This window comes from Dermacentor albipictus, chromosome 2, assembly GCF_038994185.2.
Source record: "Dermacentor albipictus isolate Rhodes 1998 colony chromosome 2, USDA_Dalb.pri_finalv2, whole genome shotgun sequence".
NCBI lineage: Eukaryota > Metazoa > Arthropoda > Arachnida > Ixodida > Ixodidae > Dermacentor > Dermacentor albipictus.
The window spans coordinates 118423112-118449879 of NC_091822.1; the positions used below are offsets into that span (position 1 = coordinate 118423112).

The following is a 26768-nucleotide window of genomic DNA, read 5'->3' on the forward strand; positions in this document are numbered from 1 at the left end:
AGATGATGCTTGGTAACATTGACCCCGTGCAATGGCTTTTCTAACACTCTAAGAAAACATGTCTATTTCCAATATTCGGCAAACCATCAAGTGGTAGGTTTCAGAGGCTGAATTATACTAATTATTGCGCTGCAACGAATTAATTCACTATAGTAGCTTCGAGAACGGTAATATAGAAGAATCTCTACCAATAATAGAGTGCCTCCGTTCCAAAAATTAGGCTGTCAATGTGCAAACTTTTGGACAATGTATTAAAGTTGCTTTGCACTCAATGAGATCGGTTGCTAGGGTGGGCTATTTTTGTACAAACTAGATGCGCGAAACCACCGTGACTGCCCGCGGCAAATTGCCGCGCGACTGGCCGCTCGAGGCACTTTGCGTGTGTTCGCGGGCTTTCACACTCGGACAAACACTTTTATCCAGCACGTATTAAGCAACAAAAAGCTCTATCGGGAGCCTCTCACGCTTCTCTAGAATCTTCTCGTTGACACTTATACTCTAACTATAATATTTGATAAGTTTATTAACTGGTTCAAACTAATTATTTAATTCGGAGGAATCCGAAAAAAAATAATCTGAGCATCTCCAAGCGACGGCAAACAACATTACCTTGGTTCTGTGCAGCTACGGGGCATATGCATATTTGTTTTTTAAATCGTGGTGCATGAGAGCTGGGACACCCTGTGTGTTCGCGGACAACTCTCCGAGGCAACGAAGGGGACGCTACAAGCGTGGAGCACCCGCGCAGACGTGTTGCGAGGCCACGAAGTCCGGCATAGTTCGACGGCGGATTACGTTTCGGTTCCTCGAATCATATCCCCAACCAGCGTGGGTTGCTAGTCACCACGGCTTCCCATGGGCTAAGTCGCTGAGGAGCAAAGCGTAAAAAAAAAATCATATGTGAATTTTAGACTGGTTGGAGCATTTTTCGTCTGATTTCAGCATAAGCGCTACAGCAAACAAGATGCTTGCGTTTTTCTGCTCCGCAGATTAAACAAGTATGAATGAAACTTTCGGACTATTGTTTCTTCACGAGCGTTACCGCACGTTCAGACTTCTCCTCCGGTCCGCAGCTTTCTCTCCGTTGCCGCGGAAAACTATACCCTGCGGTCATACTCCTTCCGAGGTGGATTTCGGTTACATGCAGCACTGCACAGTACCTGCCCCTCGTTATGACCTTATGACGATAGTGAGGGTAGGCCGTGAATACAAGGCTATTAGTGTCGAAGGAAAGCACGCTTTTACAGAGCACTCGCCGTGGGTCAGGACGAGGAAAACGCATTGTTTTCCTCGTTCGACGGGGAAGGCCCTTCGGCGCGTGAAGGGCATTTGCCGATCCTTCGTTCCGTAGCACAAGCGTAACAGAATCATTAGGCGGAACCTCTTCACTGGCACTTGCGGAGCCTTCTGCGAATGATAAAACAATGACGCAGCGACAACGTAATGTTCGACGGAAGACGCGAGTAACGAAACAAGCGATAGAATGTTGGGGTCGCAGGGCGAACGCGTAACGTGTCTCCAAGGCGACGAACATGGAGCAACGATGCGCCTTACGAATTGGTCTCACTTTGATTTTTATGCGAAGCATTTTACTAGAGCTCAACCCAGCTCCTCAGGCGCGGCGGTGTCACCTTCAATACCACGTGACACCGTGACGTCACGACAGAGGAGAAACGGGGCTCCAACTCGCGCCGTCGCTCGCGGCGTCGCCCCCCGCATCGGACGCGGTGAGCGTCGAGCAACGCAGCGTTCGGCGCGACAACGATTTATTCATGAAGTGCAACGCCGCAGACACCGACACCGACGACACCAGCTTTTCTGCGACACGAGCTCCTTAATGCTGTCGCGTTAAAATAAAGGCTAGTATGCTTCGCATCCTGGGCGTAACCTTAGCTAAGCCAAAGCCATTTTTGTTGTTGTTGTTGTTGTTTGCTCCTGTCGCTCCTGTAAGCCGCCGTACAGAAGCATTCAATATGAGTTGCGACACGGTGCCAGTGGTCGAAAGGGCCCCCAAGACTGCACGGCAGCGCCGCCAAACTAAAAGTTGGAGACGTAGGGAGTGTTCCAATTCTGGCCCACATCGGAGACAGTCTACAAGGAGACCGCCGGAGACAGCTTCGAGACCATGTAATTGAACGCATTTCTAACCGTCTGGAAGACGTACGGAAGACGTTTCTGCTACGTGACGCCACTTCGCGGCGACAAGAAAAAAGCTCAGAAAAGCACACATTATTTCTCTATTGTAAGTATTTGCGCCTGCAAACCTATGAAAAACATAATGTAGCTTACATTAAGGGTGTAGGCTAGCGTGTCTGCGTTTTCTTGTGCCCAGACAACCTTCCTGTCGGCTTTCCAAGCGTCCTGCTCAGCCGCCATCTTGTTTGGACAGGAAAGTAGCCTGCATTTTTTTTTTATTTCGATGCTGTCTTCGCAAAGCTGTATACTTTGACGTCTTCGTGAGATCTGGAACGAGACCTAATATGGCCGCTGTCCATTTAGCCATCTACTTTGCCGGCCACGGCGAGTTTGGAACACAGCACCGTTCCACTTACTGATGCCTATTTTTTTTATTTTTTTTTTTTGTACGTCAACGCCATTCTGTATTCCTCGAACACCTTCTACCACAAGTACCGTGCTGTGGCTTATATTGAACGCAAATGCATACCTTCTTCTGTCATCGTTCTTATGAGCGGTAAATCCGTCGGCGTGTCGCGTATTTGGATCAAGCGAAGCAAAAGCGATAAATATGTCACCAGATGCAAAATAACAACTTTGGAGATCAACTGCGAAGTTCTCGTTTTGCAAATAGTTTTTATCAGGGTAGGTTGTTGAACAGCCTGCCCTCACTCGCACAACCAAACTGTTTGAGAAACAAAGTTTGCTGACGTGATATCGCCGTACACCATTGCATTCTTATTTTAGTGCAAATTCGGCAAATATTTAGCAACACATTTATAAGTTTAACTGTAGCCGCCCGGAAACAACTTCTTTGCGTATGCTCGAAATCCAGAATGGTGCCAGGCACAACAGAAAAAAATGACGTAAACAAGAGAGAGAGAGATGGGGGGAGAGGAAGGGGGGGGGCATAGTTGGCTTTGTTCATTAGCAGTGGGGCGACGAGATGGCGGCAGATATAGCGATAAAATGAAAACGAAAAACAAAGAAAAAATTACACACACACACACACCTAAAGAAGACGCGGCAGGGGTCAACTTCAAAACCAGTCTCACAAGCCTGTAGCTATACAAAAGTGTTTGTTGTTGGGCTGGTGAGCACACGGTATTTAGAGCTCAAACGGGGCAAAGAGCAGGACAAAAAATACAGATTGGATTGGACTGGAGCCAACTTTATTTGTGCCTGCAGTTGGGCGCTCGCGCGCCCCGACGAGGGCCTACGTCATCTACGAAGTCGCCGTTACTCGGCGCGGGACTCCGCTCGCCGTTGCCGGCTCGCTGGGTCCCTGCCTTTCGAGCGCCTCGAAGACCTACTGGACGGCCCAGAGCGGTTCGTCTCGGTCGTAGCTCTTCGGCTGCCTCGAGCCGCGGTGGGAGCGTTCTTGATTATTCTTTCTTTCTTGTTCCATTCGTTGAAAGCGTGTAGCCGAGAATGTAAAGCAGAGCGCTAGCAGTCCTTTACCGCAAACATGCATTCTGACTGTGGTCGTTCGTATAACCGAAATAAAACATGGTCTTTCCATCTAACCGCGTACTGCAGCAAGCAGGTTTTATTAAACTACACTGCTTGATGAACCATTTTATCGCGGAAATAGGTACCCGCCCTACAATGTCTTAAGAGGCTGCGCGAAGGCTGGCCAACAAATACAGCCAGATAAATAAATGCAAACTATAACCTTTCGGGAAATTCAACGGGCACTCACACGAAAGGAAGGAACACGGCTTCAGCGACGTGTTGTTCTCCATCCTTCTAGGCTGTCAAAATCACCGAGAACCGGCTCAGCAGAGAGAGTCAGCTCAGCTGAGAACCATTGTACAACGTGACGTTCTTGCTCATTATGAAATTAAGCGTGGTACACCGCCTTAACAGGAATAAAACAGCGTGGCTAAGTATGTATCGGCTGTTTATGAAGGTTCCTCCCTCTGCCTCTCTGTTTCTTGGGGCCTAAATAGAACATAAATAGCGCTTCTAGTTCAACATTACGCTATATACGTATTGAGTTCATTCTGGATAAGCATACGCCACTAACGACCAGCGCCATTTAAATAAATATTCCGCCACGTTTTCGTAATGCTGTAACCGCCGAGTTAGCTTAATGGCCACGGCGTTGCGCCGCTGAGCTCATCGTCGCATGGCTTGATCACGGCTACGGTGGCCGCATTTCTATGGAGGCCAAATGCAAAAACGCCAGTGTACCGCTCATTGGGTGCCCGTTAAAGAACCCCAGATAGTTAAAATTAACCCGGAGTCCCCTTACTATGGTGTTCCTCACAATCGCATTGTAGTTTTGGCACCTGAAATCCCGGAATCCAAATAAATATATTCGTGCTTACGTTGCGAATATGGGGCCAACTGGGTGGTACGCCTGGAGGTAAGAGCCAGATGTAATCAAGAACTTTTCCTTATACGATAACATTTGCATATTTGCATACTTGGAAGCTCTGCAGGCCGTCGCAAATTAAAACGTTATTCCGTATCACCGTCACACTGTAACCGTATTGCTGCAACCGCGCATACACGAGGATCTGCACCTACGTAGGCTCACGCAAACAAGACAAAAAAAAAAGGACAGTCGTATACACCGCTGAAACGGATTTTTTTTTTTTTTCGCACGAGAAGAGCCTGCATAAACGAACGCATCAAATCCCCTGAGTGCACTGCAGGCTACAAGGCCGATACCCTCTGGCAAGAGCGGCAGAGCAAAGTCGTTTCTTGCTTTTTGTCAGCATTTTCCCCCGCATTGGTATATAATGCAATAAAGGTGCGTCTGTAACGTTACGGAGCTGCATTGGCGTAAAATCGCCGGAGCTTAGTAAGCATCTTGCAGAACGAGTTGGGATGCAAAGTTAATGAAAGAGAGAGACAGAGAGAGAGAAAAGGCAGAGAGGTATAACTAGACTTTGCACATATAGTTTGCTACCCGTATGTTTTTGAATGTACTGAATGCTTAAGCAACAAATCTTCGCAATTCCATTATGAAATCAGCACTCAGTACCAGCTCCCTCTCCGTGCGGGAGAAAAATGAGTTTCAGGCTTGCTTTTTTATCTTATCTGTCTTTATTTTTTGGAACTACCTGCTCTGCGAGAAATCTGATTTCCCGCTATCATTCCTTTACTTTCACAATTTATTCTCTGTAGGCTTTCCACAGAGAATCGTTTTACAGCTTATGGACCATAAATAGCTATAAACAAATGTACGTTCAGCAATTTTTCTTTTTTGACATATGACATATATATCTGTGTGACATGTATATACGTGTTTGTACGCCTGACATAGCCACACGCAAAAAAAAAAATGTTACAAGAAGGTAAAGCTACCTTTTCGAAATTTATTGGCAGTCTACAGACCGTGGATGAACATTTTTGCTAAGCTATGCATTATACCTAACTTAGTCACCTGCTTACACACTTCTCTTGTTTGGATAATAAGTGCTAGTTTATGTGGCAGGGGCAGGTCATCTTAAGCACCAGTGTTGCGGCGACAGCAAGCTCTCAAGCACAAGGCCGGATATGTATTGCCACGGAAGAACCAAACAGGACAATTCAAACTTACGCACACAAAAGAAAGAGTTCTGTAGTTTCTTTCATACGTTTCATTCAAGTGCGCAATGGCTTTATTTATTCTCCTTTACAAACGACGTTGCATGGCTTGTAGAAGTTGTAATCAACCGTACTATACTGTGTCCCACACTTTGAAGCGTAATTTTGGCGATATAAATTTGCCGTCCAGCATTGGCTTTTCCCGTTAAACGCATACGCTTGTGCCAGAGAGTGCTGGTATGCTTTGTGTTCCTGCGATGCCTTCCCATTGTGACAAAAATAACTTTAAAAAGTAGGGGTAGGGCGATTGTGGCTGTGAAAGCGCTGGTCGCTCAGAAGATTTCATGTTTAGATGCTGATTACAGCCTGCGGGATGCTGTTAAAGCCGTAACAACAAGCTTTCGACACGCGTTGCGACTGCGTAATACAGTTGCGTCCATAAGGGGCAACGGAGCGGCTGCACCACGGCAAAATTCGTGCGTACTCTAGCCATAGCAGATACAAAGATGTAGGTGCCACATTCAAGGTAGGCGGCATATCCACTACACGTTTCATTTCGTTAGCGACTTCGGCAGGCGTTATGTAAATACAGACGGCTAAATGGCAAAGAGACGCCAAGACGCAGAAGAGACGGTACGACGCTGCACGATAAGCTCACGCGGAAGTTATCGCTTCCGGGAGACAAAAATAAAACCCTCGTCGTGGGGCTTTATGTAGTTCGAAGCGGCCTTCATTGAGAAGAAAGGTTAGATGAATAAAATCTGCGAAGTGTCAATGCCGGTGCTTGCGGAAACGTGAGGATAAAACGAAACGAGAAAGTAATGTAAGTGCGTCTGATGGCGTCTCCGACTTTCACTTATCGAGTGATCGTGGTCGTCTCTGTGCACAAGTTGGTTAAGACCGCGCTGCCAGATGGGCGACGATAAACATTCCTTTCTCGGGATGTAAATATCCGCACCCACAGCATTGGATGAAGGTGCTTCAGCTAAATCTAGATACGAAGGAAAATGTCTGCCATACGAGGCTAACCAGATCGAAATCATTTGACTAGTTTAACTCTCTCTTTTTTTTTTCTTCTCGTTTCGTGGCCTTAAAGCGATCCAAGTGACCATGGCAGGACGGACGGCGATAATGTAAAAAGCTGGAAAGGTCTAACTGCGGAACCCCTCAATGGGTCGGACAACCTATACCAGCTTTAAACGCAACGTAATATAGCAGCTCAACAAAAACATCTTGAAGTCTGACAAAGATGGCAGCAATTAAGCGCTAGAAGCCGCGAACAGCTGTCTACATCAGAAACGACCTTCATTTTATCATAAGCGATCCTGCTCCGGTCCTTTAATACCCGTCTCTATACGTAACGCGACAATTGGCGCGAGGCCATCTTGCATTGGCATTTATACTTACAAATACTACGACGTTTCTTATGGCAAGAATTATGTGAGGAAACGTCTGACGAGAATTTTCCATATGTTTAAGTTCCTAGCAGGGAAGACGTTCGGAGAGTAAATAGAATTTATGCTGCATCTGTACAGGTGGTAACAACTTTATTTCGTCAACAGAACGGATTTGGTTGACTTTAGTGGGCTTCCATGGGTGCGTGAGGTGGCCACCCGATCAGTTCCTCTAGTGCCACCTGTTATGGTAGTGAGGCCCTGTCTGTCGGCGACTTCCAAATCGCAGCTGACGGCCAGCAGTTGATCCACCGGGTCCGAGCTGGACACCGCATCCTCCCACTCTTGCTCGTTAGAGAGTTGCCATTCTCTTTTCCGTTTTAGACTGTCGGATTCGAATAAGATATGTTTTAAATCTGCTTTTGTGGCACCGCAGAGCTTACATTCGGGTGTCCAGGAGTCTGCAACTGTACAGGGTCCTCTCTATCGGATTCCTGCAGTACAGCCTGCCGGTCATCTCCAACACCGGCAGAACTAACCTGAATACAAGCCAAAGCATTCAAGCCCAAGCCCTCATGATATGCCTTGGTTTACCGGCGAATGCGTCAACGACTGAAGTTATTGCAGTCGCTCAAGATTAGATAATTAAAACGCACATTACGACTGAAACAATGCGTGTGCACAAAAGACACTTCGCCTGGAGCCCTACCCACCACCTCGCAAGTCTCCCAGTAGAAACGCCCCACACAAAATTCCGTACAACTGTCTTCGCGCACCGTGTCTCTCTCAGGTAAGTTTACGCATTTGTGGCAAGACCTTCGATTTTTCCGTGGTGTGTGAGCAGTGCTCAAGTCAGCCTAAGTATCCTAGGACAGCATAAAAATTCGGACTTATCTGCTCGCAAGCCAGTTAGTTTACTCCTCCGGTACGAGAAATACAGCAACTGCACACACGTCTAAACTGATGGCTTAATTACATGAGCCAGTTACGGTGGCGCTGTAGTTATACCGACAATGGGAATAATCAAGCGGTTCAAGACTTCCCGTATCACTATGTCTACACCTGAAGAGCTCGCGGCTCTCCGCGACGCGTTTCATGTGACAAGTGCTGAAAGTCCTCGAAAATGTACTGTCTTCTCCGATTCATGTCTCGCGCTGCAATGTGTGCAGATGTCCGACATGGAACTCACGATCACTTCACGTACGAAATCGTTGAACTTGTTCATCACTTGAGAGAAAAATGCAGTGATCTCTCTTTTCAATGGATACCAGGCCATTGCGGTATAATTGGAAATGATGTCGCAGGTAAGGCAACTCGGACGTGAAACCAAGAACACCGCTGCGTCCCCATTCCAATGTCAAGGGCCGACGCTGCGATACAACTTGGCATTCTAGCACGCACGCTCTTCTTAGCAGAGTGGAGTACCGCACATACAAGGCGCACCAGACTGCACAGACTAAACCCTTCACTGCAACTCACATCTCCTTCTGGACTGCACCGACGCGAAGCGTCTCTTCTTTGTCGCTTGTGACTGTTACTTGCCATCACGAAAGCTTATAGTATAGAATGGCTAATTAGACATTGAAATTAGACATTGAAATTAGACAGTAGAAAGACATTGGCCACACTTAATGGGCCACTGTCCTCAATTTGAAGCACAAAGAGAATCTTTGTCCAACACAGTGATGAAACTAGATGAACATCCTCTGAGTGAACAACAGTTATAGAGCACCGTCCCCGACGATCAGCGGCTCAGAAAGCCGTGAAGGCAATTTTGTACTTTGTGAGAATATGTGGTTTGTACGAGCGGCTTTGAATCAATTACTGTCCGTGCACGTCTCTATACCTTCTCTCGCTCCCTTCTCTCTCTTCCCCTTCTCCCTTCCCCCAGCGTAGGGTAGGCACCCCGACTGTTGATTGGTTAAGATCCCTGCCTTCCTTATATCCCTCTCTATCTCCTCTAAGGCGAAAGAGTTGCGTTTTGAATCTTGGGGAGAATGCATGATTCTCCCTCACGCAAAGTGGTCATTGTATTTTTAAAGCGAAGCTTTCATTTCCTGCCATCCCATGGTTTGACCTGAGTTGGCTGGCGGTCTGTCGGTCGGCCGGTCGGTCAGTCACTATTCAGATTCTCGCCGTGTAGATTCAACCTCACTTAAAAAAAAAAAAAAACATACGCGTTCGACGCCAGAATTCCAATCTCGGCCCGCCAGCGCAGCAGATCGATGCTCAAACCTATTAGGCCACAAACGCTTTTTTTCTTTGTATTGATTGCATCCTGTATCATACTATATGCGAGTAACGGGGAAACACTAGCCAACATACAACATACGGATAGCCTTCAAACGACCTACTAATCACGATGTGCACACCATGCGCCTAAGAAAAACTGCAGAAGTTTCGCGCTTAAAAGAATGGCAGTGACAGGCAACTTATCAAGAGGTGGTACCAGTCCGGTAGAAACTCTGTGAGGTCATACATGCCCTTCATGTAGGCAGCGTTCCGATGGAGGCGAAATGCAGAAACACCCCTGTGCTGTGCTTTGGGTGCACGTTGAACACCATAGGGTCGAAATTAATCGGGAGTTTCACACTACGGCGTGCCTGATAAAGAAATAGTGGTTTCGGCACGTAAAGCCACAGAATTCATTTTTCTAATGTGTCGAATATCTGTAGACGTGTACTTGCATGATAGCGTTTCCCCCTTTTCTGTCACGGAGTCCATATCGTGATCACATCACTCTCGTCTACCATGTGCGTACAAGCGCTGGCCACAGGGTTGGTCTGTGCAGTTTTCCATTGTATCCTCTGGATGTCATTCAGCCAAGTTGCTGTCATGCAGTAAAGCATGCTTTAAGTACGGTCTGCTTCTTCGTTAACGGAAGCCCCGGAACACGACAAACGTCCTTCAAGTGAACAATCATTTGGGCACACTGAAATTTCGACGAAACAAGGGGCTCAGCCTTTCGGCGAAACATGCGTGTCTCCCATGAGCTACGTCTTGTCTTGTCTTGTTTCCAAACACTGGCGCGTACCCACTGCGGGGGATTGGCCAAGCAGGCGGTTTCGAGCATGTTTACGATTAAACCAAAATTAAATTTGAATGGCAGAGCGTGGGTTATTGAAATGGGATTAAGAAATTAGGAAAATGTTGTTAACTATTTTGAGATAAAATAATTTAGCATAAAGAAGTAGAATAATATAAATCATTGATCATTTTAGAAATTCAGCGAGGTGCTCTTTTGTCTCTCTAAGAAAATTCTAAACCTCTAGACAAGCATTCATGTGGCTGGATCCCCGTGAATTCGCAGCAAAAGAAAGAATGGTTTGCGAGGTTAGCAATAGCCTAAATTGTTCAAATGAAAATTCTAAGAGTTTTATTTGTCTTAAAAATTGGCGGCACCAGAGAAAAGAAGGCTCAATAGATTTAGGTGCATTGCAAGAAGAACATAGAGGGAACACAGTGAGACCAGACATGTCTAAGTAAGAATTTGGAGGTGGTATAGGACATGCTAGTTTTGTAAAGGAAGCTTCAAATTGCCTTGAAGAACACAAATTATCATTCCATGGGAAACAAAGATGGTCGAATTCAAGAGACCATGTTAGAATCGATTTGCGGAATTTCGCGATATAGAGAAATTTCCGTACCTAGCCGCGGTGACGTAAGCTGATGTCCACAAAACAGGTGTGGTAGTGCCAATGAGGGATGATCGTGCGTTGGAATCAGCCATTTCGTTCAAGTGCAACCCATGATGTCCCGATACCCAAAGCAAGTACACTTGCCATAAGTACGGAGGTACCATTAAAAAAATGTCCGCGAAATCCTTCAATTTGAAGATGCAGTACGTGCTGTGAATAGAGACAGCGAGTCGGTCACAATAAGAGCTAATGGGTAATTTTGGGGAAGCTTTTGTAATGCAATAGAATCGCTAATAATTCTGTCTGAAATATGGGTGTGAAGTCAGGAAGGCGAAGAGAGTAAGACCATTGAACAGATTCAGAGAAGACCTCCACTGCTGCCTTCTCATTGCACATAGAAGCGTCAGTAGCTTTTATGTTATTAGTGGTTAGCTGCTGTAATTGGTCTTGTACTATATTATTTAAATGTCTGCTAGGCAGTAGGTATAGCGTGCTTTGAAAATATGTCCTCGAACTCAATTTTGAGGTCTGGTAAGGCATCCATGGAATAGCAAGTTTGACGTACGGACACATTCAGTTGTAACTGTGCTTGTACAAATATTACCTGAGGGCTATGTAATGTCGAACACGATACGTTAGGAAGCTCAGGCGGTTCAGTAATAAATACATATTGCGTAAGCCTCTTTGAAAAATAATAAATTTTTAATAACCTCTGAATCGTAACCATGCGGAATCTGCAATCTAGGGTGGTTATGCCAACTTCCAAATGTAAAACAGGGTTGACAACGAATCTAGGCAGCCCGAGGCATAAGCGTAGGTCTCCTCTTTCTAATGTATGAGAGGTTTAATGTTATAGGCGGTCCCACCGGAAAATAATGCGCAGCCACATTGCAATGTTGCAATATTATATATCATCAGTAAGGTATCCCTGCTCAGTCCACAGTGACGGCGACTGAGCCGGCGGAGCATAGCTATGGCACGTTCTACCTTTGCTGTAACATGTTCAAGGTGCCTGCGCCAGGCAAGCTTGCCATCGTAAATAACACCAAGGTACTTGACTTAGTCAACTTTAGGAATGATTTCCTGGCGGTACTGAAGAGATATATGCACCTGTGAAGTTAACGGAAAGACTAGTACCGCACATTTACTAACATTTAATGGCATGAATAACTCGTCTAGCCATGTCTCGAGCCTTCCTAATTCTGCAACGAATGGTGTAGTGAGTGTATATTAGCTGCGGATGCAAAAAAAAAATGCGATATCGTCCACGTAAACATAAACGTGTACTTCTCCAGAAAACGCAATTATACTTAACAAAATGTTAAATAAAATAGAAGAAAAAAAGCCACCTTTACTACTTGTCTGCTTGTACTTAGACGTCGAAACATCGCGTTGATAACAATAAAACTCTCTCGTGGATTCATATATCCAAGCGGTTATATACTTTGGGGAAATTCAGTGACTAAAGTTTATTGCATAAAACAAGATATTCTACAGACTTGTGTGCTTTTGTTACATCTAGCGCCACCAAAGCTCCGTACTCTAGTTTGCAGCGAGGAAGTTTAATGCGGCTCTCTATATCTACGTGGCCGCACCATGTGAAGTGCCCAGGAATAAATTCAACCTGACAAGGACTGAGAAGTGTGTCATCCTGCATAAAATTTATTATACGGCCATGAACCACTCTCTATATAAATTTTGCGACATTGGAAGCAAGAGAGCTTAGTCTCATGCTGTCTAAGTCCAGCAGTTTTGTTTCAACAGTGGAATAACACTAGCTACTGTACACTCTCTTGAAACCCAGGACATTTTGAGAGAAAAATTTACTATGTTTAGTAGGTCCTGAGGCATATATTCTAACAAAAGTTTTAGCATTCCTGTTCTAATACCACCTGGACCTGGGGCTGACGCCGGAAATATTCCAATGATTCGCGTAAGCTCTCTCCCTGTTACTTCTATAAAGTCGTCTTTCGAGAGAGGTGTCGATACTCCTGCCGGCAATTCACGTGGGAAAGGTCACGCGTGTCCTTCAACAATTTTCTCGAGCGACTCTCATCATTCTTTTGTTGATAGAACAACAGAATAAATATCCAAGTTCGCCGGTATAACTTTATGGTATCGAATAAATTTACACAGTGCTTTTTTTAGTAAAATTCGAAAGGTATGTGTAGTACTTAGAATCATAATCATTCTTAGCTTTTCAGAACGTTCGCTTAAATGTAGCAACTACACATGTATAATAAGCGCAATTAAAACGGCATTGGTCATATAAAAACCTTTTCCATGCAGCTTCTCGACGTCTAAAATCTCGCTCGCAGTCAGAATTCCACCAGAGACGATATTATTCACCTTTAGTATGGCTGGTAGAAGAAATTGAAACTTTTTTGACGATTGGTTTAGAATTGAACAAAGACTCATGGCCTAAATATCCCTATCCATGCCTTCTTGTGCGATTAAAGCCGATTCTAGCGAATTTTTTTTTTAGTTTTGAATAATTAACAAAAGGGCGTGCATGACTATCTCAACTAGTTAACGGTGTAATCAGTTCAAAAATTATAGGGAGGTTATCATTGTTAGTGCAAGAGTCAACAGTATTTCCGGGGATGACAGAAATGATCGAGGTACCAAACGTAAGATCTAGGGCAAAGCGTGACTGACCCCGAACGAAGGTACGTACTCTCAGATTTAAACAGGAGAAATTATTTGATAAATCAATTCCATAAGCGTTTGCCGCAGGTATCCGTTCAGAAACACCATGATACATGATAAGAATTAAAATTGCCCACTAGTATGATGCTCTTTTGACTACAAGCAATAGAGGTATTGAGATAACGCGTATCTTGCACTCTAGCGGGCAAATACGTGCTAATTATAGAAAGTGGCGTGCAACCAGGAAGGGTTATATCCAATACTAACATTTCACATTATGATGACATTATCTGGTGTGCCATAGTAGCTTTATGGCAGACCTTTGCTGATACAAAAAAAGTCCCAGTTTCACCCGAAAGGCGAAGCGTTCATTGCGATGGCGAATTATCAGACAGCCATACGAAGTACGGATAGTACTTTAATGGAGCGTTTCAACTTATAAACATTCGCTTGTCAACTAAATTAACAAGCATGGTGCCAGCGCGCACAGTAAACACGAATACATCGCACAAGGTGACCGCGAAAACTCGCTGTCGAAATGCTGGCGGGAGGAAACGTGGCAGCGGCAACGAGTGAAGTGATCTTCTTGAATGTGGCTGCGCATTATTTTCCGGTGGGACCACCTGAAACATTAAACCTCTCATACATTAGAAAGAGGAGACCTGCGCTTATGCCTCGGGCTGCCTAGATTCGTTATCAACCCTGTTTTACATCAGGAAGTTGGCATAACCACCCTAGATTGCAGATTCCGCATGGTTACGATGCAGACATTATTAAAAATTTATTATTTTTCGAAGAGACTTACGCAATATGTATTTATTACTGAACCGCCTGAGCTTCCTAACGTATCGTGTTCGACATTACATAGCCCTCAGGTAATATTTGTACAAGCACAGTTACAACTGAATGTGTCCGTACGTCAAACTTGCTATTCCATGGATGCCTTACCAGACCTCAAAATTGAGTTCGAGGACATATTTTCAAAGCACGCTATACCTACTGCCTAGCAGACATTTAAATAATATAGTACAAGACCAATTACAGCAGCTAACCACTAATAACATAAAAGCTACTGACGCTTCTATGTGCAATGAGAAGGCAGCAGTGGAGGTCTTCTCTGAATCTGTTCAATGGTCTTACTCTCTTCGCCTTCCTGACTTCACACCCATATTTCAGACAGAATTATTAGCGATTCTATTGCATTACGAAAGCTTCCCCAAAATTACCCATTAGCTCTTATTGTGACCGACTCGCTGTCTGTATTCACAGCACGTACTGCATCTTCAAATTGAAGGATTTCGCGGACATTTTTTTAATGGTACCTCCGTACTTATGGCAAGTGTACTTGCTTTGGGTATAGGGACATCATGGGTTGCACTTGAACGAAATGGCTGATTCCAACGCACGATCATCCCTCATTGGCACTACCACACCTGTTTTGTGGACATCAGCTTACGTCACCGCGGCTAGGTACGGAAATTTCTCTATATCGCGAAATTCCGCAAATCGATTCTAACATGGTCTCTTGAATTCGACCATCTTTGTTTCCCATGGAATGATAATTTGTGTTCTTCAAGGCAATTTGAAGCTTCCTTTACAAAACTAGCATGTCCTATACCACCTCCAAATTCTTACTTAGACATGTCTGGTCTCACTGTGTTCCCTCTATGTTCTTCTTGCAATGCACCTAAATCTATTGAGCCTTCTTTTCTCTGGTGCCGACAATTTTTAAGACAAATAAAACTCTTAGAATTTTCATTTGAACAATTTAGGCTATTGCTAACCTCGCAAACCATTCTTTCTTTTGCTGCGAATTCACGGGGATCCAGCCACAGGAATGCTTGTCTAGCGGTTTAGAATTTTATTAGAGGGACAAAAGAGCACCTCGCTGAGCTTCTAAAATGGTCAATGATTTATATTATTCTACTTCTTTATGTCAAATTATTTTATCTCAAAATAGTTAACAATATTTTCCTAATTTTTTAATCCCATTTCAATAACCGACGCTCGCCATTCAAATTTAATTTTGGTTTAATCGTAAAAATGCTCGAAATCGCCTGCTTGGCCAATCCCCCGCAGTGGTTATGCGCCAGTGTTTGGAAACAAGACAAGACAAGACGTAGCTCATGGGAGACACGCATGTTTCGCCGAAAGGCTGAGCCCCTTGTTTCGTCGAAATTTCAGTCTGCCCAAATGATTGTTCACTTGAAGGACGTTTGTCGTGTTCCGGGGTTTCCGTTAACAAAGAAGCAGACCGTACTCGAAGCATGCTTTACTGCATGACAGCAACTTGGCTGAATGACATCCAGAGGATACAAGGGAAAACTGCACAGACCAACCCTGTGGCCAGCGCTTGTACGCACATGGTAGACGAGAGTGATGTGATCACGATATGGACTCCGTGACAGAAAGGGGGGAAACGCTATCATGCAAGTACACGTCTACAGATATTCTACACATTAGAAAAATGAATTCCACGAAACCATGAAACCACGATTTCTTTATCAGGCACGCCATAGTGCGAAACTCCGGATTAATTTCGACCCCCTGGGATTCTTCAACGTGCACTCAAAGCTCAGTACAGGGGTGTTTCTACATTACGCCTCCATCGAAACGCAGCCTACATAAAGGGCATGTATGACCTCACAGAGTTTCTGCCGGACTGGTACCACATTTTCATAAGTTGCCTGTCAATGCCAGTCTTTTTAGCGCGAAGCTTCTGCAGTTTTTCTTAGGCGCATGGTGGGCACATCGTGATTAGTAGGTCGTTTGAAGGCTATCCGTATGTGGTATGTTGGCTAGTGTTTCCCCGTTACTCGCATATAGTATGATACAGGATGCAATCAATACAAAGAAAAAAGCGTTTGTGGCCTAATAGGTTTGAGCATCGAGCTGCTGCGCTGGCGGGCCGAGATTGGAATTCTGGCGTCGAACGCGTATGTTTTTTTTTTTTTTTAAGTGAGGTTGAATCTACACGGCGAGAACCTGAATAGTGACCGACCGACCGGCCGACCGACAGACCGCCAGCCGACTCAGGTCAAACCATGGGATGGCAGGAAATGATAGCTTCGCTTTAAAAATGCCTAATTTCGCTTACTTGCATCAAATCATTACCGTCTCGACGACATTACCAAGGATAAAGAAACCGCACACTTTCTTAAAAACCTGCTAAAAGTTTCGGGCATAGATACTTTATGTAAGAGCTGGAGGAAAAACATAGCACCCAGGCGCTGATTACGACCGGGGCACAAGTAAAGCTGTATGACCTCTTACCAACTGAAAAATGCTTAGCGGCTTCTTTAATAAGCGGAGAGAAATGGGGAGGCAGGATTCTGCAGTGCAGGATATCCCAGGTTTCCAAATAATGCTAGTGAAAGAAAAAAATAAGGAGAAAACGTAATGAAACTAACAACAGGCACTACACACATTATAACTCAAGTCACAAGCACACAAATAGGACCACGGGCATCGGCACCAGAAGCACATTCAAGGTGTTCGGTGCTGTATGTGGCGTCTTCCACTTTCGTGATGAGTATAAAACGCAATGACCACTTTGCGTGAAGGAGAATCATGCATTCTCCCCAAGATTCAATACTTCAATACGCAACCCTTTCGCCTTAGAGGAGGGAGAAAGGGATATAAGGAAGGCAGGGATCTTAACCAATCAACAGTCGAGGTGCCTACCCTACGCTAGGGGAAGGGAGAAGGGGAAGAGAGAGAAGGGAGCGAGAGAAGGTATAGAGACCTGCACGGACAGTAATTGATTAAAAGCCGCTCGTACAAACCAGACATTCTCACAAAGTACAAAATTGCCTTCACGGCTTTCTGAGCCGATGATCGGTGGGGACGGTGCTCTATAACTGTTGTTCACTCAGAGGACGATCATCTAGTTTCATCACTGTGTTGGACAAAGATTGTCTTTGTGCTTCAAATTGAGGACAGTGGCATCCTCGCATCCGCAAACATCAAACTATCAGCCATTCTAATTAGTGTTGAATAAGCTTTCGTGATGGCAAGTAACAGTCACAAGCGACAAAGAAGAAACGCTTTGCGTCGGTGCAGTCCAGAAGGAGATGTGAGTTGCAGTGAAGGGTTTAGTCTGTGCAGTCTGGTGCGCCTTGTATGTGCGGTACTCCACTCTGCTAAGAAGAGCGTGCGTGCTAGAATGCCAAGTTGTATCGCAGCGTCGGCCCTTGACATTGGAATGGGGACGCAGCGGTGTTCTTGGTTTGACGTCCGACTTGCCTTACCGGCGACATCATTTCCAATGATACCGCAATGGCCTGGTATCCATTGAAAAGAGATATCACTGCATTTTTCTCTCAAGTGATGAACAAGTTCAACGATTTCGTACGTGAACTGATCGTGAGTTCCATGTCGGACATCTGCACACATTGCAACGCCAGGCATGAATCGGTGAAGACAGTACATTTTCGAGGACTTTCAGCACTTGTCACATGAAACGCGTCGCGGAGAGCCGCGAGCTGTTCAGGTGTAGACATAGTGATACGGGAAGTCTTGAACCGCTTGATTATTCCCATTGTCGGTATAACTACAGCGCCACCGTAACTGGCTCATGTAGTTAAGCCATCAGTATAGACGTGTGTGCAGTTGCTGTATTTCTCGTACCGGAGGAGTAAACTAAGTGGCTTGCGAGCAGATAAGTCCGAATTTTTATGCTGTCCTAGGATACTTAGGCTTACTTGAGTACTGCTCACACACCATGGAGGAATCGAAGGTCTTGCCACGAATGCGTAACCTTACCTGAGAGAGGCACGGTGCACGAAGCCAGTTGTACTGAATTTTGTGTGGGGTGTTTCTGTGTGGGGCGTTTTTGTGTGAGCCGAGGCACAAGGAAATTTCGAAGATTTCGTCAGAAACCTGAGAACACAGATAGAAGCGTTCTGTCAAGAAGCAAAAAAAAAGCAGAAACAGGTCATCTTAGAGGCTGTAAGGGTAAGAGCAGACAAATTTAGGCTGGTACTTGCAGACAAATTTACAGCCTTAGAACTGAGAGATGATGACGATGACATAGAGCTAATGAATGAAACCGTAGCAAGGCTGACTTCAGAGGCAGCAATAGAAGTGGGAGGCAAGGCAAGTAGGCAATCAGTAGGCAAGCTCTCCGAAATAACAAAGGACCTAATAAAGAAACGACAAGGAACGAAAGTGTCCAACTCAACAGATAAGATAGCATTCGCGGAACTGCCAAAACTGATCAACAAGGCGAAAATAAGTGATATTCGAAATTATAACGTGAGAAAGACTGAGGAAGCCGTAAAAAATGGACGCAGCCTGAAATCAGTGAGAAGAAAACATGGCATAGGACAAGGCAAGATGTATGCACTGAGAGATAAGCAGGGTAATATCATCAGTAATTTAGAAGCTATAATAAATGCAGCGGAATAATTCTATACTGACCTGTACAGTACCCAGAGGACTCAGGAAAACTCCATTCGGAATGATAACGAACAGGATACAGAAACTCCTCCTGTAACTAGAGATGAGGTCAGAAGGGCCTCACAAGACTTGAAACGGGAAAAAGCGGCAGGAGAAGATGGAATAACAGTCGATGTAATCAAAGATGGAGGACCTATAATGCTTGAAAAACTGGCGGCTCTATGTACGAAACGTCTATAAACTGCAAGGGCCCCAGAAAATTGAGGAATGCGAAGATTATACTAATCCACAAAATTGGAAACATTAAAGAACTGAAAAATACTAGGCCTGTTAGCTTACTCCAAGTATTATACAAAATATTGACCAAAATAATATCAAAAAGGATAAGGGCAATACTGGACTTTAGTCAACCAAGGGAACAGGCTGGCTTCAGGAAGGGTAACTCTACAATGGATCACATCCGTGTCATTAATCAGGTTATTTAGAAATCCGCAGAGTACAATAAGCCTCTCTATATGGCTTTCATATATTACGAAAAAGCATTTGATTCAGTAGATACCAGCAGTCATAGAGCCATTGCGTAATCAAGGGGTACAGAGCACTTACGTAAATACCTTGGAATATATCTGCAGAGATTCCACAGCCACCTTAATTCTGCACAAGAAAAGTAAAAAAAAAAGGTGATGATGATGATGATGATGATGATGATGATGATGATGATGATGATGTCCTTAATAGTTGAAACGAACGGTGATCTTGTTGTGTTTATGCGGTGGAGAACGTTCACCACGCCTTTATTGAACGCACGAAATACATCATTGAAAAGAGACGAACAAGACTGGACAAGTGCACCTTAACTATATATACTGAATAACTTTGACTGCGATCGCTAGTAATCAGCAGCGAAGCCCTAACCTCTTCTTCAATAACGTCTTAATGGATTCATGGTTAGATAAAGACTTGTGAAGCGTTGGATGCCATATTATGTGCCGAGGGCTGAGCTCGAACCGAGCTGCTTGTTCAGACCTGCCCTCCAAGTTAGTACGTAAAGATTGCAAAATTACACTCCGAAGCGTGTCCTCTATTTGTGTAGCAGCGTGGACAGCAGTTACAGATATTTCATGAACGTGTCGTCGGGGTGGCGTTTTCTTTACTGTCATTATGATTTTTGTTTCGTTTTTGATGCAAAACACAGCTAAATTGTGTATCCCAGTTATTTTATGCATCGGTCTTTCCACATCGTCCAACTCACAGCGGAACAGAAAATGTAAAGACAGTGGCTGTACCGTTGAGCAGACGTCAAAATTCATGACGTCATCAGTGCTCCGAAAGAACGTCCGCGTTGAAAACCTTACTTACGTTATTAAGGTTCCTGCGGTCTACGGGGCTTCACGATAGACTAAGAATGTCGTCCCCTGGTGGTGGTGGTGGTGGTAGAAACATTTTATTCGAGAAGTTTATAAGAGGCTTGCCACCGCTCTATAGTGTACGGGCTTTGTTCGTGCTCGTCTCTGTTTCTCTCTATCTCCCCATTCCCCTCTCGTTCTTTTTATCCCCCTTAACACTTCCCCCCGTGCAGGGTAGCCAACCGGAACTAGCTCTGGTTATTCTCCCTGCCTTTCTCTGTATCATTTTCTCTCTCTCTCATGACGTCATGGGAAGCTCGTCCATGAATAAAGGGACCTCGCCAAATGTCTTTTGTTTACGAGGTCTTTGTGGCTTACCAAGGCTCTGCTCCCGCCAGGACTTATATGTTCAATTTACTGAAACACAATCAAACTTACCTTAATATTTCTCTTCACTGACTCTTTATGAGAAAACGCCTCACTGAAAATGAAAGTTTGCAAAAATGGGGGGAGGGGGGGGGGGTGAGGCTACAGACGACGCAGTCCGTAAAACGCAATTCGGCGTTTTGACTTCGTCTAACTGTGCCAGCAGGCGAAGGCAGCTTTAACCACGCAAACGTTCACTCATTATTTGGACAGTGCGGGTGCGAGTCCACCGTTGTGTTGGCCGTTAAAGAAATTCTGTTCATCAAATTTCTTCAAAAACACCATAGACGAAGAAGCCACATAGTACTTCGGTCTTTGGCCTCTGTCCGCAATAGGTCATTTGTCCTTCATTTTCCTCCGTCTTACCTCTTTCCACTTGAGTAAAGAAAGAGCGGAGAGTCTTTCATTGAATCTTGAACGTATCATCGCTTTCATTTCTCCGTTGGCCGTTTGGCTTCGTGTCGGAGACACGTGCCTTCTCCCAACGCTCATAGAGACAGAGAGAGAGAGAGAGAAAGAGTGTGTGTGTGTGTGTGTGTGTGTGTGTGTGTGTGTGTGTGTGTGTCTCCCAACGCTCATAGAGACAGAGAGAGAGAGAAAGAGTGTGTGTGTGTGTGTGTGTGTGTGTGTGTGTGTGTGTGTGTGTGTGTGTGTGTGTCTCCCAACGCTCATAGAGACAGAGAGAGAGAGAGAGAAAGAGTGTGTGTGTGTGTGTGTGTGTGTGTGTGTGTGTGTGTGTGTGTGTGTGTGTGTGTGTGTGTGTGTGTGTGTGTGTGTGTGTGTGTGTGTGTGTGTGTGTGTGATTGCGAAGAGCACGCGTGCGCGCGTATTATTTTGCCTGCGCCCCCTCGCCGCGCTCGTCCTTACCGCGTGGTCCTTTCACCCTCAGTTCAGTTCTCGTTTCGCCCGGCGACCCCTCCAAAGAAACTCTCGCTCCCTTCGCGACCGCCAGCACGCCTGCATTCCGCTTCCTCGATACGAAAGACAAGAGTCGGTGAAAGGCAACGGAAGAGAGCCTCGCCGCTCGAGGCCCCTGGCGTTCACTCTCTCCGCCTCACCCTTCCTGCCCCTCTCGTCTCGCGTTTCTCTACGAGAGGGCGAACGATCTCGCGAGCGAGTGCAGACGACATAATTTCGCTTCCGTCGCGAGCGCGGGGCCAGTACACCGGAGCATGCCGTTTGATTCGCGTGCTGCGTTATCGCTGCCACTACTGTAGCGCAATAGTCACACCGCCCGGAGTAGTGCACCCCCACTGCGGCAGTGCGATCGGAGATTCGAGCCACCTCTGGTGAATCGGCTCGGTGAAGTGACTCCGCGCGCCAGTGGTTGTGCGCGCGCCCGTTTCGAATTGTGTGAGCGGCCAGTGGACTCGATATCGACGACGTCGGAACGAGAAGAAGGGAGGCTACGCAACGTTGGCTCGCCGGACGAGAAAGGGGCCACCTGGAAGGAACGCCGGCTCGGTTGTTGTTAGTGGCGGCAGTGCGGCGCGGGTCGGCGTGTTTTCTTGGCCTCTTGTTCGTTGCGCAAAAGAGCCCCGCGGTGAAGTTCCGGAGCCACCATGAGCGGCCACGTCGGGGATCTCAGCCCCAAGCAGCAGCAGGCGCTTCAGCAGGTGGGCATGCGCAACAGAGGCGTGCGAAATTTGACATTGTCCTTGCACTTGTACTTGCAAGCCAGGTGGATTGCGCTTGTTCGTTTGCTCGTGAGACCGTCTGCTCCATGTATCGCGAGGAAGCGCCTTGTCGCGCTTTAGCGGCACCGCATGTTTTATTAGAAAAAACAAACTTTGAGTTTGGATAACAATACTACCTCGGAAACATTACCGATTAGCTGCTCTTCTCTGTCATCGACTTCGTTTATTCGTCTGCGGGGGAAGACGAATGCCTGAAACGAACTCTGTAGATCTCTGCTCTGTAGATCTCGAGAAAAATGTTTTGTCTCACGTTGTCGGTGTATTGCTCACTTAGCAAATGGAAACAAGATTTGGTATCAAACAGAAAATTGTGTCATATAAATTAGGGATTAACCGGAATATAGCACCTTGGAATATAGAACCTTGGAATTGGATACAGACCTACATCTCCGCTGTACCGTGCTAGCCTCAATCTTATCCGGATTCATTTAACGCGTACTGCGGTTTTACCATACAGAGAGCCGTGCACTAAGTGGAACAAACAAGAACAACACTTTGTTGCATTTAAAGACACGAAAAATTAAGAAAAAAAAGTGCTGTCGCGAAACTGACATGAAGAAGCATGCCTTGCAAGCAAGAAACAAATAAAGTTCTCAATCATGGAAATTATGAGCGTCTCGGACAGCTGCAGTAACAAAAGAGAACGTACTCTCCTTAGCGCTTACGTCATGATTGAATGCATTACAACGCCCACAGGAGCTGCGACAGCCTTGTGATAAAACACCTGCAAAGCACCGGCTCGCGGTGTCCTCGTTTCGGACAGGGAGCTTTGGAAAACTTCTTGTTAGCCGCTGCTGCTCAGCGAAAATGCACTGTGTTAGCTTTTCCTTCGTGTATATAATCTGTAAACATTCGTAGCACACATACATTCGAAGCAGCCGCAGCTACGGAAGTTAATGTTCGAAGCTGGTCTGTTCAGATAATTATTTTCGTGGAACGCAACTCGCCTCTTCACGTTATGAGGCTGTAATGTGCCTAGGGTTGCCTAGGGTGCCAGGATTGACTAGGGTGCCTATGGTTGCCAACCGTCTCAAATTAAGCGGGACAGCCCTGACTTTTGAGTAAATGTCCCGTGCCCGGTCTCTTGACCTAGTATGAATGGCGAAATATCATTACTTTGTATTTCCACTGGATAATGATGAACAGACCAGATTTCCTTGTCATAATCTCCGACAGTTCGGTAGCACTTCATTTTGTGTGTGTGTGTGTGCGTGTGTGTGTGTGTGTGTGTGTGTGTGTGTGCGTGCGCGCGTGTGTGTGTGTGTGTGCGTGTGTGCGTGTGTGTGTGTGTGTGTGTGTGTGTGTGTGTGTGTGTGTGTGTGTGTGTGTGTGTGTGTGTGTTGTCATAAACATAAAGGCTAATTCGTATTTTTGTTCGTCATTCCAGTTATGTTGTAGACCCTCCCCGTTCACAATACCGCTGCCTGTGTTTATCCATATTGATAGATGTGTTAGCCAGGTAACTACACTGTAACGTTCTTGTTGAAAACGGCGACATTGTAGGATTTCAAAAAAAAATTTCAACTTTGTTGGACGTACAGACTTTCGGCTCCTGGTTCTGACAGGGTGGGCCGTCGCCTCAGCTGTCCTCGAGTCCTCGAGAAACAGCGTATCAGAACGTTGGAGTCAGATATGCGAAGGAAGAGAGCTTGACCATGACCCGAAGAGATAACGGCGACAGAAAAATGCCTGGAGTGGTCAATGAACTCGAATAGTTAAAGAAGCAAGAGACAGAGCGCGACGAAATGTGAGCTGCGAGAAACAAACATTTTTCCTCAAAACGCTTCAGGTCCCGAGTCCAGATGCAAGAAATGAACGATTTCCGAGGCTAAAAACATGCTATTGCTGATAAACGGATGAGGTCCGTCGACCTTTGATAACACCAACGGCCGATGCGGTTTGCACGATGCATGCACCCTCATCGCGTGGCCGGGCTCTCATGTCTGGCCGGCAAGTTTGTGCTTCGAGAACGCTAAACGCACGGAAGCGCCGCGCTCTTTCAAAACGAAGCATTGTATGGGTGGGCGAAACTAAAATCCGCCTCTCCGCGCCCGCGTGCAGAAAACTATCATCATCAGCAATGGCTCGAGCGTCGTCGTCTTCTTCCACAGCTAGCTCGTTGGCCCTCATCGTCCCAGCATACAATTTCGCTTCTGTCGTAATGGGGAGGCAGCGTTTACGGTGGTACGAGCCACTCATTATTGTCTTACGTGACGGAGAGATTTAATTTAGAAGAAATCTAATTTTGAAGAATCGCAAGCGTCACTGGCGGGCGGTTGCTGCTAACCACGCCACCGAGCAAACTGGAGACATCGAACGCAAGCGACAACGGCGGACTGCGAGCAAACCGTCACTGACGTCGTTCTCTCCGGCGCAGCCGAACGTGCGTGAATCCTCGACACAAAGATGTCACCAATAATTTAGAAGTACTTTCATGCACCGTCGGGATTGACGCAGCGATAAACACAGGGGCCGCATGTTTCAGCTTCACTGGTTAACCATCTGTACGGAGTGCTTGGGCGGTGATTTTTTTTTCTTTGTGTGTGTGTGTGTGTGTGTGAGAGAGAGAGAGAGAGAGGGGGGGGGGGGGGCTGTCAGCATCGTACGAAGAACACGATGTCATACAGAGTGATTTATCTCTGCTACACATCGCAAGGAACTATAGCATTCACGTCGTATCCGCCACGCGAAGGGTTGGTTCGGTCTATGCTGCTTTAGCATCAGAACTGAAGTTTGCTCGCGCGCAGGCTTACATCTCTCATAGTAGCAATATACAGTAAAACAAGCCAGACAAGGGTCGAGAAAATCACAGAACGATGCGAAGAAACCTCTGCATCTTGTGTTGCCTGGAAACAAGCGATGCAACATCTATTGAAAATGCAACGTTGCGGCTGAGTCTGTAGGATGTCGAAGCACGGCAGCCGTATTTGGACGTGGTCAATGTTGTGTGCAACAGTGACCACGCGGCAGTAGTATAGTGAGGCCGCTTGTTAGGAATTGCTCTACTCGCCTCGAGGGAACCAATTTTTGTAAGAGGCGCGCCACCAAATGCCGATAAGAGCCGCGGTTCACACTGAAGTATAAAACATGAGGGGAGTGGAGGGGAGGGGGAGATGGAGAGATCCAGTGGGCGTCTGGTTTTTCTCAGACGCCTGGAGAGCTTGAAACTCGATAGGAGTTTGTTATTTGTCATCTTTGGCTTTATTCCTTTACCGCTTCGCGTAGTTTTGTCAACATTATCTATGCTTCTTTGGCGGTTTTAGCACGCCATTTAACGACCGCGGCACACTTTCTAATTATAAGCATTAACAGGGAAAATTCTGATGCGAACGTGCAGGCGACCAACGTTGCCGTCCATGCGATTTCGCTATTTGAGGGCAGATTGACAAACATTATTGAGGCTGCGATTTCGTATTGCAGCGGGAAGGCGTATTGCTGGTTATGACATATATTAATAATCCACGTCGCCGCGTAATACTAGTTATGGCGGACATTAATAACCCAAGTCGCCAGGTTCACGTAGTCGTGGAACACGATTGTGTGCTATATTAACTAACGGCTGTAATAAATTATTATTTCATCGTTGAAGCGCCCTGGTGATAAATATGTTATGCAGGCTCAGAGAGGTTCTGCTTATTTGAACGAAGTTTTCGATATACGTTCACTTCCCTCCGGAGTATAGCTATACGGAAGGTCCACGTTTGGGTCATTCATTGAACTTGCTTTATTTTACTGTATACAGCCTTCCTTCGACCGCTATCACGCAATTTTTTCTCTCATGTCATTACCACAAAAACTGTGGACAGGTAACCGCTAGCCACTCCAACTACGCTAACAAAAGGCATATGCACACACAAAAAAAGAGAGTATCAGACTTTGAGTTGCCCTTCCTATAGCTTTACAGAAACGTGAAAGTCTTAAAGATCTTGCTTTTCAATACTACGTGGCGTTTGGCTGGTTTGTGGTTGTCATACCTGGACGTGTGAGGTGTCCGTGAGACCCCGCAAAGTGTATGCCCGCGTTGCTGTTTACAGTGTGCCTTTCGCGTCCGAGACGTGCAATTCCTTGTCGATATATACTGTTCCCATAGGTTTTGGATATTTTACCGGCATTTTTTTTTTCTATTTATGGGAAACCGGTTTTAACAAATTTAGGACGCCAACTTTTTATTCAAGGACCATACAAACTGCTGTTAGCATTCAAGCCTTGTGACATCGAAACGAGAATGGGCCGTATATACACACAAGGTTCCTCTGGCATAAACGAGATGTCACGGACCTTGTACAGCGCAGTGATTAACGGTGACCCAATCGATTGTTTTGCCTTTCTATTCGCAGCTAATGGGGCCGAACTCGAATGTTAGGTAACTTGCCCTGGGAGCTCCTCTTAGATCCAAGTCTTTGAACATACGAATTCGGTGCAACAAAGAAGAGCGCAGCAACGGGGCCGAATTTCTATGTAACATAAGAGAATTTCGGTCTTTTCTCCAGGAATAGTAGAGTG

General features: G+C 45.7%; 1 protein-coding gene across 3 annotated transcripts in view; it reads left to right on the top strand.

The window, feature by feature from the left end:
- The window catches only part of LOC135918890 (SEC14-like protein 2), a 120957-nt gene that overhangs the window by 16462 nt on the left and 77727 nt on the right, over positions 1–26768 (top strand). Inside the window, exon 1 of one of the 3 annotated variants that reach the window (XM_065452575.2) lies at positions 21689–22184. The exons of the other annotated variants lie outside the window; for them this stretch is intronic. Within the exon in view, the coding sequence (XP_065308647.2) occupies positions 22131–22184 (54 nt within the window). The 5' untranslated portion in view covers positions 21689–22130. Of the gene's footprint in view, positions 1–21688; positions 22185–26768 lie in introns of those variants that run through there. 3 annotated transcript variants of the gene reach the window in all.